Genomic DNA, 14,781 nt, shown 5'->3' with positions numbered 1-14,781 from the left:
CAGGGCATGGATGGTGTGAAAATTGACAACATGTTCATGGATTTGAAACTACACCCACTCATTCGACGGTTGAAGATATGGATCTACTCCTACGACCAATGATGAAGAAAGTAATGCTTCAATTGTGGATGATCTACAATACCACATGACACTTTTTTTTAAACAGATATTCACATAAGCTAGAAGAAGAGGACAACTCATTTGATGGTTCATGACTTTTCCGATTATTTTTTTGATACCTGATATGTGTTTAACATTGATAAGGTATTTTAACCAATGTGATGAACAATCTCTTGTTGAACCCTATTGATGAATATTTTTTTGAATTTTTCATGCTGGTAGTATAAACAAATCAATAATGAAGTAACAGTTTGGCTGAATGAAGTAATCCGCCGGTTGAATGAAGTATCGTGAACTCAATTGTGTTGTATGCATAAGTTTGCGCAAAGCTTTAGTTAATATGAACTAAATATCTAGTTGAATGAAGTAATAACATGTTTAAATGAACTTAATTCTGGTTAATATGAAATGATAATATGAAGTGTATTGTATGCATAACATCGTGGTTAATTGTACTTATAATGAACTAAATTACCTTTATAAATGAAGTAATAGCATGGACGAATGAATTTAAATTCTGGTTGAATGATGATTCTTTTTGTTGTGGTGGTAGTGGATATGCAGATTTTTACGATGTCGCACGGCTTATTGAGGGCAATATTGGTCAAATCGTGCATTAAAATATATCATTATTGAAAGGAAAAAATAAGTACTTAGTGAGGGGGCTCTCTTGTCCTAAAGTGACAAGAGAAAGATGATTTAGAATTTATATGGTTTGCAAGTACCTAGTGAAATAGAAGTCTATCCTCCTGATGTCATCAACACCAAGGGTTGCAGCAGTCGGAAAGTTTCACGCCTTGAGAAAGTAATAAAGGATATGTCCAAGCTTGGCTGTAAATTCGCCAAATTTAGCGAGGTTGGTCGGCGTGATTCAAGAATTGTGACAAGATAGATGAACTTATTTCCTTATAGTAGAAAATTATTTCATTCTAGCAGGTTTCGTATTTCATTAATTGTAGTTTATTACTTCTTCCAGTAGATTTCGTACTTCATTACTGTAGTTATTTACTTCATTCCATTTGTTTTATTACTTCATCACACTTTGAATTTGAATTTGTTTAAATTTTTGGCAAACTTTAAATCGAATAGATTGTGTGAAGTGTTTTACTAATCAAATATTTATTATTTATTATGATGTATTCGTATGTCAAGACTAAACCTACCTATTGTTCATCCCAGGAGGTTCGTTACATCATTGTAGTAGTTTATTATTCCTTACAGTAGTTTACTACTGTGCATGAATAAAATCGTTTGAATTTTCTCCAAAATAGTCAACTATTTCCACTGTAGGAGAAAGTTGGTAAACCACACCATCCTCACTATATAAACCCCATAACCAAATACAAACTCTCCATTTGAAAAAAGAAAAAAACATACAAACTTCTCCAATACAAGAAATCATCCAAAATTTGACACACCAACCCATCTCAATGGGCTGAGTCGTGATTCTAGGCACCGCCCATTTGTTAGGCGTGGGGACGGCCCATCCAGTGATTGCACAAATGTCCGCATCGGCATGTCACAATGCCTCAACTACATCTTCTGAAACTCTTCATCCCTCTCTTCCGATTTGATTTTTTACCCCGTTGTGAGTTAGAGGATTTTCCCCTGTGTTATCTTCACCTATATGTAACAACAATTCAACATTTGAAAAAATATAGTTTTTATCATCATTAAAATAGTTTGTAACATTATCATTAGGTTTTTTAGCTCATTACAAGTATACTTCCCAGCTAAAGATGCATACAAAACATGTCAGTTTATAAACTTTATATTACTTCATTTCATGTGGTTATTACTTCATGAAATAAATTATTTAGTTCATTCAATGTAATTATAAAGCAAAATATGCATACAAAACATGTCATTTTATATTACTTCATTTCATTAGGTTATTACTTCATCAAATTGGTTAGTTAGTTCATTCAATCTTATTTCTTAGCAAAATATGCATACAAAACACGTTAGTTTATATTACTTCATTCCATGAGGTTATTACTTCATCAAATAGGTTAGTTAGTTCATTCAATTATTATTTCATCAAAAAATATGCATATAACACAGTTAATAAAATTCATACAACACAATTAACTTCTTCACATTAATTTACTATTTCATTTGGACTACGTCATAAATTTATTTTTACCTTCTGGTATAGGGATTTGGCTTGCAGTATTGAACATCAAACGAACTTTTCTTGTGTTTTGATTTATCCACCGACTGCGATTTAGCTACTGACCTACGAGTATATTTGACGCATACGTTGACGTTCCTATGCTTTTCTTCCTGAAATAAAGCAAATTAGAATTTTAAAAACTATAAAGCTTCAAAAGAGTGTATTATTTGAGGTAGACTTTCTGCCAGAACGTAATCACCGTTGTTCACCTTCCATCGACGATTTTCTTGTGTCAATCATTAAAATTGGCGGCTGAAGTATTGTGCTTTGAAATCTGAATTATGAAGCAATGTTTCCAAATTATAAAGTTATAAATCACATTTAGAAGATGCATATCAAATGAGTCCAGAAATAAACCAGAAGCACACATTAACCACATAAATTCGAAAAAAATGAAAAATCAAACACTAAATTTATAGCCTCATGCAATGAAGTAATAACCTCATGAAATGAAGTAATATCCTCATGAAATGAACTAAATCGATGATTTCTGTAGCCACACTTTTTGATATATTTCTCTCAAATATCAGAGAAGTACTGTGAAGTAATCTCTCCTAAAGTAATCGATTTATTCAACAATCAAATGTTGAAGTAATCTCTCCTAAAGAAAAATCAAAGCCAAAAATTAAATGAGCATTACCTGAACCATATGTTCGGCCAGAACTAATAAGCGTCCTTCACCTTCGGTCGACGATTTGCATGTGTCAACCATTTCGAATTGACGCCGATTTCGGGTTAGGCTGAAGAGATGTCGATCTCGGTGGATGGAGATTTCTGAATCGGCTGATGGAGATGTTGAATTGGGAATGATTGTCATCGATTTCTGTTGAAATCGGCCGGAGATGATTGATGGATATGTTGAATCGACCGATGGAGATGCTGAATCGACCGATGGAGATGCTGAATCGGCCGATGGAGATGCTGAATCGGGGATGGTTGTCGCCAATTTCAGTTGAATCGACCGGAGATGATCGATGAAGATGAAGAATCCTTGATTTTTCAGAGAGGTTTTCAAAGAGGTTTTGAGAGAAGAAGAGGCGGGGTATGAGAATGAGTGAAATTTTTGTGATCTACGAATTCTAACTTTTCCCCTAATTATAGAATGACTTAAATACCCCCGTATTGAAGTAATTTGTGTATGTAATGAACTACGAAAATTTTCACTACATCATCTCATCTCATCCATTAAAGCCTAGATCTAAGGGCCTAATTTGGTCTCTAGTTCGGTCTTTAAGACTAGATTTGTGAATAATGAGACTCCATTTAAATATACTTAATCATAATTATAGTTATGATTATATTTAATTATTTTAATAATTATTATTATAATATTAAAAACTAATAGTAATTAATAAATTATTATTATTATTTTATATTAAATTAATAACTAATCAATATAGTCTTAATCAAAATTTAAAATTGTGAATTATATTCATATTGATAGAGTTGAATAGGTGTTTCAACTCTAAAATGAATATAAATAATTTAATTAAAAATATTCGATGGATTTAATTAATTTAAATAATTGATTTAATAAGGTGTTTTGTTAATGATTTATTTATGAATGCAATTAGATGTATGTATAAAACACTAAAAAGAAGGAAGAAAAAGAAGAGAAAAGAAAAAAGAGGAAACATAAACTAAGAAGAAAAAGAAGAAGAAAATGAAGAAAAAAGAAATAAGAAAGGAAGAAAAGAAATCACATATTTGGTTCTATTTAATTGAAATTTTTAAAAATATCCTCCATAACAAAAAAATCACATATTTGGTACCTAGGGTTATTTTTGTCATGAGGTACCTAAAACGATATAAAATAAAGATCAGGTATCATTTATGTGCAAAAGTGAAAGATCATGTACCATTTACGTAGTTCACTCAAAAAAGAAAGGGTAAGTCTATGTGGCATTAATGTGGCTGGCCAGAAATGACATTTCAGTAAACATAGGTGTTTATAGATATTAATAAAATAAATATCTCATTTAATACTTAATTCAGTTGACAATATTACCCTTGTTCTTTAACTGTAACTTCTTTTTAATTCATGATCATCTTTTTTGAGACGTAATTTGCTACCCAACTTAAAAATAGTGTTTTTAATTTTATTTTCAAATGTTGTACTTTTTCAAATAAATATAAAGGCTAATTAAAGTTACCAATTCAACATAAAATCAATAAACCATCCAATTATTTCAACTATGTATGGATCTACCATTTGAATATCAAATTATTCAATTAAATATAAAATTTACTAAATTTCAAGATCATTAAATTAATTATAAAATTGAATTGAAAATCGATTGATTTAATAAGAGATCAATCAAAAAAAAATTGAGAGAAAGATAGAATTGGTCAAATGTAACTTCATCTACGTCTTGACGACGAGGAATTAAATACTTTTTCGACGCAATCAGAAAAAAACAAAGCTGAAAATCATACATTTTCGAGCAATTAGGCAATGCTTACTTAGTGATTGGAGCGTGGCGGAGGATCGGTGGCGGAGAGACTGGGCTGGTGGAGGAGGGTCGATGGCGGAGGACCGGTGGCGGAGCATAGAAGAATTGAGAATTAGGAGTGTTGTGACTTGTGAGAACATCTTCAGAGCATGCAAATGAATTAAAGAATTTGAAGCACCTATGCTAATTTGCGAGCACCTTTACTTGTATATAGAAGAAAATTCGGCTAGTAGTATTCTTTGCGAGCCCCTTCTGCTCGTAATATTGCGAGCACCTCTACGGTGCTCGCTAAACAATCTAGAAATAGAATATTGGTCAATGTTTTCATTTGTGCTTGCAATTGTGCTCTCAAAAGTTTCATAATTTGCTAGCAACGGGTTGTGCTCGCAAATATTTGGTCACAAACAAAAGCTTTTTTTTAGTGTAAAAAAATAAAAAAATAATAATTTGGGAAGGGCTTAAGCCCTCACTCATGCTTATGTGTGTCCGCCAATGAGTAGATTTCATATTTCACTAACTTTTCTTAAATAGAGTTCGTATTCCACTAACTTTTCTTTAGTTATTATTCGGTGGAGCCTTCCATCTGTGTCGCCACAAACTCATGGAGTACTATTTAAAACACTTTCAGTCATGGGCGAATCTACCTTATGGGATGGTGGGGCATTTGCCCCTCCTCATATTGTTCTACACACATATATATTATACAATATAAATTTTATTTCTTGCAATCTCTCACTAAATGCCCCTCCTCAAATTCTTAACATTTCTTCATAGATAAATTTGTCCCTCTCCCTATAAATTTTTGGCTCTGCCGTTGCTTTCAGTAGTATAATCACAATATTTTATTAAGATAGGTGAAAATGAAACGAAGTTCACTATATTTGTGTCGCTGTCATTAAATAAAAGGGAATGTAGAATTTTATTGATTGATATATACAAAAACTTATAAACAAATATCAATAAAACACTCCATCCCCTCATTAGAGAGCCATCGATCACGGTTGTGTAAACCCCCGCAGCGACGTCCGCCGCACCAAATCAAACGGCCGGTCATGCAGCTGCCGACTAGGACTATCCAGCGTACCCGCCTCCTCAAACACCTCCACCCCCACATAAAATTGAAATATCAAGAGTATATTTTACTGTGACTTCAAAATTAATTATATTGCAGTACATATTAAATAATTTGAATAATTTAGTACCTCATTTTGAATTATTAAAATACGTGTTTGATTATAAATAAGTGCATGTTTGATTACTAAATAATTTATAATAATTAAAGATCAGTATAATTAAAATTGATCAAAATAATTAAATTACATAACTAAAATGTATGGTTCAATGTTTTTCGAATGCCGATATTAGGAAATAACAAGGAGATTTTTTTTTTTTCATCATGCCTTATAGTTGGTTCTATTAATTTTCCCATCAAGTAAAAAATGGAGAATGGAATTTGAAGTGCAAATTACACGTGTTATTGGTTGGATACAAATAGATACTGCTACTAAATAGATATTCAACATAAGTATTTTATATTTGAGGGTATATTAGTTTTTAAAAAATTATTACTCACTAGATGCGTAAATTTCAGCTATTTGGCATTAACTATACAAAATTTTAATAGTTTTTCAATATTATAATGTGGTCATTTAGCATCACTCAAAAGGAAATGACTCAACTTAGTTGGGACATCCTAAAAAGGAATACAACTCAACTAAGTTGGGATGGAGGGAGTACTTTTTACCTTGATCAAAATTATAATGATTTAGTTTTAACATATCTGGTTTTGGAATTTAGTGGCCAAAGAAACGTAAGAATGTTGCTCTTCGTGAAGCCATAGAAAAACTTAAGATGGATAATTAATGTCCTAAATCAATTCTTTATCTCTCTCTATCTCTATCTCTGTCTCTGTCTCTCTCTCTGATGTTGCAATAATTTGGTGCAGTGTTGATGGAATTAGGGTTTATGTTACTGTTTTAACGGTCACACATGAACCTATATCCAATATATGCACATCCCATAGAGCCGCAGAGTTTATACGCAACTAATTTAATTAATATAATAATCTACTCATCAATCTTTTTTTCATTTGCAATAGACGCCGAAATGAATCGAAACATTCCATGTTAGAATAACTTGAAATTCGCATGGTGGAAAACATTTTGTGTTAGAATGACTTGAAATTCGCATGGTATTAACAAATCGAGCTAAGAAGTTATTCTCACATACCACAGATATAAGACTAAATGCTAATAATTGAATAATTTATGTATATTTAATTTGCATCGGGTCTATGAAAGAATGACTTAAAATTCTCACGATGACTTGAAATTCGCACGACACCATAGGTATAAAGTTAAACCCTAGTAATTGAATTGTTACTTTGTGGGGCCTATTACCATTTATGGAATACTTCAACTGAGAATTCTAAAACGGGACACCCAAATATGGTTAACCGAGACTCCTAACGTGGGACGAGGGAGTAAATAATACTCCCTTCGTCCCAGATAATTCGACCCAATATTCCATTTTGGGTCGTCCCACATAATTTGTCTCATTTCACTTTTACCATTTTTCGTAGTAGACCTCATATTCCACTAACTCATTCCTACTCACATTTTATTATAAAACTAATACTTTAAAAGTAGGACCCACATCCCACCAACTTTTTCAACTCACTTTCCATTAGATCTCTTAAAACCCGTGCCGGTTCAAAATGTCCCAAATTATCTGGGACGGAGGGAGTAGTTATATAAAATTACTAGTGTGAGAAAATAAAAAAAATGTACAAATAAATTACTTAGTAGCTGATGAATTAACTATGAGAATCATAAAAATAAATTGATTAATAGAGAAATGATTAGGAGAAGTTGTTAGGTGGAGTAAGTAGAGAGAAAAATGTAGTTGAATATTTTAATGATGAGAGAGTAATTTATTTCCAAATATAGAAAGTGTGCATCTTGAATCGGACAAACTATAGAGAAAAGTTTTAAGTATATTTTCGCCACCATTTTTTTTGGCCTTAGAACAATCCATCTAGGAAACAAATATAATGGAAACTTAGGTATGATATCCTTATCAAAGGGAGACATACTCTACAATATGACCAAGAATGTATCTCAAAAATACAAAGGCGTGGATGAATGATGTGAATCAAATATGCTATCTTTATTCCCGTATCTTTGGATGGTTAATATGATTTAATGGTTGCAAAAGTGTGTTTTTCATGTGTAGGAAGTGGAATGAAGTGCATAAAATGAAGTTGGAACGAAGTCTAGAGTAAAAAATGAAGTTGGAAGCAGTTTTTATACTTGACTCGACCAAAGTTGGAATGTGGCGAGAAGTGACTCGACCAGAGTCATCCTAAGAGATAAAAAACTGTCAAGACAGAAGCTTTGACTCGACCGAGTCGACTTGTGCCGAGAAGTAACTCAACTAGAGTCATCATAAGAGATAAACAAACCCGCCAAGACAGAGAGTTTGACTCGGCCGAGTCGAGTTTTGCCTATACTTGACTCGACTCGAGTACACCTAAGTGCAACCGCAAATTGGCAATTTTTCATGATTTATAAGTGGAAGTTTTAGGCTAATTTTACCCATTCTTTGACACACGCAAATTATCAAAGAAAGAAAGAGGATGAGGAGGTGAAGAAGATATATTAGGTTCACTCACTCAACTTCCATCATCTCGGAAGAGATTTGCTACCATCTACACATCAATTTCATGAGTTCTTTAGTTATTCTTTATTAATTGTGGATGTGTAACTAAAACTCTTACGTTGCTCCTAATTTGTGAAATATGTGAATTATTTATGGATTCTTTGGTTTAATATTAATCTATGATCTTATTCTATGCTGCTTTTTACATTTAATTATAATTCCAGCTTGTTTTATTATTCAATCATGTCTTTTAGCCAATGTCTCTTTAACTTGGTTAATAGGAGGAAACATAGATAAAGAGTTTGAGATTTATATTGTGTTCATCATATGAATCTTGGATAAGTTGGTTTACAAGTTGTTGCAATAATTGTTGGATATTTACTATGCATCTATAGGAATGTTCAATTGATTTTGTAAATGAATTCATGTACGTTGGAAATTAGAAGTTGGATTATACTATGCGTCTGTAGGAGTGATTTTCCGATGAGTATGAATTTGATCTTAGTGTTCAGCAAGGTTAAATTAAAGTATCTATGAACATGTTCAGTGTGAGTAGATCGAACAAGATTATTCCAACTCATTAAATTGATCTTTAATCCATAGATTTATTGGTCCTTGATTCACATCTGGAGTGGAGCATATATTAAAAGCAAAGTTCTCAATCTCTTACCTTTTTTCTTATGTTATAGTTTTATTTCTTCACTTAATTTTGTTTCAATTCAGTTTTCCAATCCTAAAATCCCAAATATTTACTTTCTTTCAAATTAAATTACTTTCTCACGTGGTTCAACACCCTAAGTATTACAACTACAGCTTGCAATTAAGTTGTAGTAGTTTTAAAGTTATTATTTTAAACTTAAGTTTCATTTATCCATTGACTTAAAAAGCTCTAAAAAATCACATCAATGATCTCAAAAATGTTATGAAATTAGTTGTTAACTATGAGTTTCACGCTTCACAAGCTCCCTACTTTAGGCCTTATGATTTTGAAAAAATTATGTTGGTTGCAACTAAATCCAAGAACTTCACTTCCTATTAGAACGTTTATTGGACAATGGAGGCTCAATCCACCGATATTTTGGAAAGAAAAAGAAAAAATTGGATTTCATAATGAGGCTAAATATATTACTACATGATATGAAGAGCATAAAGCGTGCCTATCGACGTCATTTTTCAGCCTACGAATTGGATTGATGTCGTTAAGACTTCGACACTACATCGGTAAAAATGTCATTGTTCATCTTTCCACCCTAAGATCCATATTGCACCTTACAACATAAATGATAGATTTGAAAAACTTCGATTTCATAGGAATGTTGGTGCACATGTGATCTAAATGGAGGTAGTCTGGTTGACAACATGTGTAGGTACTGAACTTAATACCCGAATTATTTGAAGAGAGTGTCGAGGTCTTCACCAACATTTTATCAATGAACTAGGACAACATTATCGACATATAATGAGTTTCTTCAGTGACATGGGTTGGAATTGATGTAGAGAGTTTCTTCAGCGACGTGAGTTGTAATTGATGCAAAGGCCCATTCAGTAGTTGCTTTTCGATTTTATAGCTCATTCAAGGTATTCACAAAGGTTGGTAATGTGGCCTACCAGTTAAAGTTACTAAATATTTCTCCGGTGCATCATATTTTCATATAAAAATGCAAACAATTCATGCTCATGAAAATTTAAATCGTAAATCATGAATTTTTACGGTTTAGAATTGCTTAATAGATTCTCCAAAGAATTATCGATTGCTTGCTTCGTATATACGTAAAGTTCTTTGCACTCAACCAAAAATCTTATAACTTGTCTTCTGAACTCAGGTTATGGCCTTTGGGAGAACAAAGTTTGTCAAAACTGAAAAGACTAGACTATAAAGAAGACTGAACTTCAGTTCTAGGAGGAATTGAAATTTCGTCCACTCGGTGGCACAAAAATTTGTGAGCCTTAAGTCCTATGTCTCATATCTAGTCTCGTTTTAAAAAGTTATTTTGGGTCGGATTTGGTATCTATGGAGGTTGGACTTGGCCCAAGCTTGTTTGACTTTTACTAATTAAATTGAGCTTAAATTTAATTCAAGTCCAAACAGAATATTATTATCAACCGCTATAGTAAAATAATATTGAATACCCGTCCAATCCCAAATTACGAGTTATCTGAGTTTTCTCTTTAATTTATTATTTACTGTATTTGAGATATAAATATCAATTAATTAATGTAAGTTTGTCATTTGACTTCAATTAATTAATACTCCTTCTGTCCCAAGTCACTTGAGTAGTATTCCTTTTTGGATTGGACGGGTATTCAATATTATTTTGGATTCTACCAGCACGTAATTTCATTGCAACAATAATATTAGCAGTGCAAGATATTGATCACCAATACCCAAGACATTAGGATTCTTGAATTACGAAAAACCCGCACCTTTTAATAAATCAAAGTAGAGCATAAGCAATATCGTATGATCAATGTTATGTCAATAATGATTGGAAGTAACAATCACCAAAACCTCATCTTTCAATAAATATTTTTTTGTGATTTTTAAGAGTTTTATGAATAAATTGACAGAGAACGAAGGGATTGATAAAGGCGGGAAACTGTTAAATATTTGCATAAAAAATCTCCTTTAACAAGAATCAGCAAATTTTGCTTTTGCATTTTGATATTTTATGTTCTTCCACCGGCGGTAATAGCCAAAGTTTTGGAGCACATGATGTCAAGAGGCCGCCCACAAAGAGAACTACCGAGAAATGATGCCTTCAATTTTTCCACAAGGCGAAAATAGCTAAAGTGATTATTCTAAAAAAACGAAATTGAAATCGAAACCACAAATATAAACCGAAAATTGCCTTAATCGGGAAAATAGCACATTGAAACCACATATTCAAATCAGAAAATTAACCACACATTGAAAAATTGCACATTCAATCGAAACTGACCAAAACTTGATTATTTGAAACGGGAAAAATCAAAATTGGATTACGGCAGAAATCGCGATAAGAGGGAGAAGATCGCGACGAAAGATTGGGAAAAGTTTGTGGGAAAAACCGGAAAATGAGAAAAGTTTATGACTTTCAAGGTTAATGAATTTCCAGCGTTTTCCACGTCAGATTCAGGCTTGCCACGTGCAAAACTCCATGGTCGGGTCAAATGGGAAATTCCAACAACCCGGTAAAGTTCATAACATTATACGCCAAAATTTTAGTTCGTGGGAAAAACCGAAAAATAGAAAAAGTTTATGACTTTTAGGGCAATTTGCCCATACAAATAGAGTTATCTTTAATATGTGTATGAAATTAATTGTTCCACCTTCTTTGTCGATTTTTTGAGCTAACTTTGATAATTTTGATTTTGCAAGGGTGCAAAACTTCATTCTTTCTATATATCTTATGAAGATTTGAGTTCATTTACACAGATCCACGAGGAGGATAAGAATACAAAAAATAATACAAGTAGTACATTTTTTTGGAAGAGATACAGGACATATTATTGAGTTATTAATGGAAGAAGAAAACAAATTATGAAGAAACTAATTCTTGACACTTAAAAGGTTGACGATTGTTGCAGTAATTCAATTGCATTAGAGCTCCCCTCAGGCTGCATTCATTCACCTGTACAGAAGGTAATGTGTAAGAACTCACAATCAAGAAGTTTTGAAAATGATGATGCAGGGGAGAGTCTATCAACCTGTGATGAGTAAATCTTGGAGAGCAGAAATCCACACTCCTCTGTTAGAGCTTTCTCTCCCCCTACCATCCTAGCTACATCAGATACCAAAATATCCATTCCTTCAGCCTGCATCAAACCAAACATGTATCAATTTGTAAGTTCATGCAATAGGAAGCAGATGTGACATTTACATGTGTCAAGTATCACACCTTGTGGGTAAATCTCTGAATATGAGAACCAATGGACTCAACCACCTTCGAAGCTGAGGTTAGAGCTTCCTCTAGCTCCCCGACATCGGCCTGGATAAAGATTATTTGCAAGAGTGAAGTGAGTTTATCGCATCAAGGCGCAAAAATGCCAAATACTATATTGATTTGAGAATTATAGTTGTAGTAGGTAGACGAGATCTAACCCGCACATCACCACTGATTGGAAGTCTAACTGAGGAACTCAGCAACGCATTTGCTGCGCCCGACAGAGAATTCGAGTAATCCTCTTCCAGACTAGACCACTCCTCTAGGTATGGCATCTAAACAAAAATACAAACATTTCATTAATTTGAAGCACAATGTTTACCTATGCAAATCAAACACATTAGGCCTAATCTGAGGTTGGAGTATAATATGATATGACAGAATAGACTCACTAATCTAACACAAAAGAAGAAGAAGAAATCATGGAAAATGTAAGCATAATCGCGAAAGAAGGCTTACTTGAGCTTCAACTACTGTATTCAAAGTGTTCAATCCTCGCAGCACTGCAAGTTCAATGCGTTTCTTCTTCACATTATCTCTTAACTCAGATATCTTGCCTCCAAGTGCAAAGAATTTCCTCTGAATTGGAATGAAAAGAGGATTAACTGATGCAACATTCAAGTATTTCAGCATATCAATGTTTCAAAAGGCAATAAACAAACCTCAGTTTCATGCTTCTGAGTTTGAACGGAAGCCTCTGCCTTAGCATTCGCAAATCGCCACTGAAGATAGTGGTTTGTCATCATTTTGAGAGAATGCACTTCAGCTTGATGATTGGACGCCTTACTCCCTTTCCTTGAATCAATCCCAGACCTCACACACGGCGAAGGATGCGGAGGCCGTGAAACGCCTCCACCGCCGGTGATCCTCGAGAATGACGAAAAATTGAGCGATCGAGCACAATCCTTGCCGGAATTTTCGAAATTCCTATCGGAGAGCCATTTATCCACGTCTGGCATGGAGGATCGCACGTCCGTTGCGCTGCGCAGCTTAGTGACCGGCGCGGCGCAGAGCGGCGAGCTAGGGCACGAGGAACTCCCCTGATTCGAAGTGGCGGTGCTGCAGGAATCGGAATCGTCGACGCTGGATGTTGTCGAAATCCTGGAAAGCTTCTTCTCTACATCGGATGTGGCTTCCTGCAGAAGCCTCGCCGCGGCGGTGACGGCGGAGCATCCGTCGCTGCTACCGCTGAGCGAATTTGAACGGGTGGCGCTTTGCCTGAATCTGGACGGAACAATTCGATCCGTGGCGGTGGCGATAGGCGTGTCCGGCCTGGAGGAAGCCGAGTGGTGGTGATCTTTTGAATTGATTCGGTGGTGGTGCTGTTTTCTGTTTATGGTTGAGATAGCCGGTGAGGGTTTGTCTAAGGCGATGATGCGGTTTGGCTCCGGGTTGAAATTCTCGTCGGTTTTGGAGGGATGGCGGCGGTGTAGGGTTTTGGGGCGCGGGAAATCGGAAGGGTGGGGAGTGGGGGCTGGGGTTGAATTGGATTGGACTAAAGGGGACATGAACCGGGAACTCACTTCCCTCACTTTCGGGCGGCGGTGTGGCGGCAGCGGAGCTGGTGCGGCTTGATCGCCCATCTTTCTTTCCTTCTCTCTCTATTTTTACCCACTCAAAACCTGCAAGTGGAGGAGGAGGAGGAGGAAACGGAAATCCTGTGTAAAGAATGTTACAGGCGAGAAACAGAGACAATAATGATAGAGAAAAGAGATGATTGAAAAAGTAGCCGTTGCAAATTACTAGTATAAAATTATTATCACGGGGTAACGGTCCTATATGATCCTCTTTTGAGACCCCAAGAAATTAATTATTCGCTCAGGATGGTAACTTCAAAATATAGTAGTACACTAATTATTTCTGGCTCCTAACAAAAAATGCCTTTTTTTTAAAGAGTGAACTACAAAAATGGTCCCCTGGACTATGGGTTTATCTCGCCCATAGTCCCTGGGACTTTAAAAATATCGTCAAGTAGTCCCCGACTAAGGGTTTATCTCGAAATCGGTCCTTTTGCCTTTTTTTGGTACGAAAATACCCTTTGATATTATTTTGGTGGGTTTGGGCAATTTGGTCTTTTTTACACTTTTAACATTTTAAATCTGATATTATTTTAGTTATGTACTAACTTTGATATTATTTCAAATTTATCATCCTTTTTCCCTTTTGTCATCCTTCACTTTGTTTCTTTATTTCAATATTAGATTTAATTTTACAAAATTTTAAATTTTAATTTTAAAATATCAATAAATTTTTTTAATTATAAAAATTATTAAATAGTAAAAATTAATAATTATAATCAATATTTGATAGTGTGTAGTACTATGTAATCAATAAGGTATGACAACGCCTTAGTTTTAATCAATATTTAATAGTAGCTTTAATCATAAATAGATTATATAACACAATTTATTCTGAAATAAATATGCATCTAATGTAAGACTAATATAAT

The 14,781-nt window shown here is 34.1% G+C and overlaps 1 protein-coding gene across 1 annotated transcript; it reads right to left on the bottom strand.

Annotated features, from left to right (window-relative positions):
• Window positions 1-11,769: 11,769 nt before the first annotated feature.
• On the bottom strand, window positions 11,770-13,998 carry LOC125187725 (protein ENDOSPERM DEFECTIVE 1-like). The gene is made up of 6 exons (XM_048084351.1): window positions 12,995-13,998; window positions 12,792-12,911; window positions 12,491-12,607; window positions 12,288-12,377; window positions 12,097-12,204; window positions 11,770-12,020 (listed from the first exon to the last, which is right to left on the bottom strand). The coding sequence occupies exons 1-6, from the start codon at window positions 13,913-13,915 to the stop codon at window positions 11,928-11,930; spliced, it is 1,449 nt and encodes a 482-aa protein (XP_047940308.1). The 5' UTR covers window positions 13,916-13,998; the 3' UTR covers window positions 11,770-11,927.
• Window positions 13,999-14,781: the final 783 nt, after the last annotated feature.

Source organism: Salvia hispanica, chromosome 5, assembly GCF_023119035.1.
Source record: "Salvia hispanica cultivar TCC Black 2014 chromosome 5, UniMelb_Shisp_WGS_1.0, whole genome shotgun sequence".
NCBI lineage: Eukaryota > Viridiplantae > Streptophyta > Magnoliopsida > Lamiales > Lamiaceae > Salvia > Salvia hispanica.
The sequence above is the reverse complement of the archived record's forward strand: the minus strand, read 5'-3'. Positions and strand labels throughout refer to the sequence as shown.

Bases quoted from the DNA above. Each gene is read 5' to 3' on its own strand.
- LOC125187725 (XM_048084351.1), bottom strand. From the start codon at position 13,915: ATGGGCGATCAAGCCGCACCAGCTCCGCTGCCGCCACACCGCCGCCCG. The intron at 12,608-12,791 runs GTAAGCCTTCTT...ATTTTTGTTTAG, and splicing joins ATACAGTAGTTGAAGCTCAA to ATGCCATACCTAGAGGAGTG. The intron at 12,378-12,490 runs GTTAGATCTCGT...ATCTTTATCCAG, and splicing joins CAATCAGTGGTGATGTGCGG to GCCGATGTCGGGGAGCTAGA.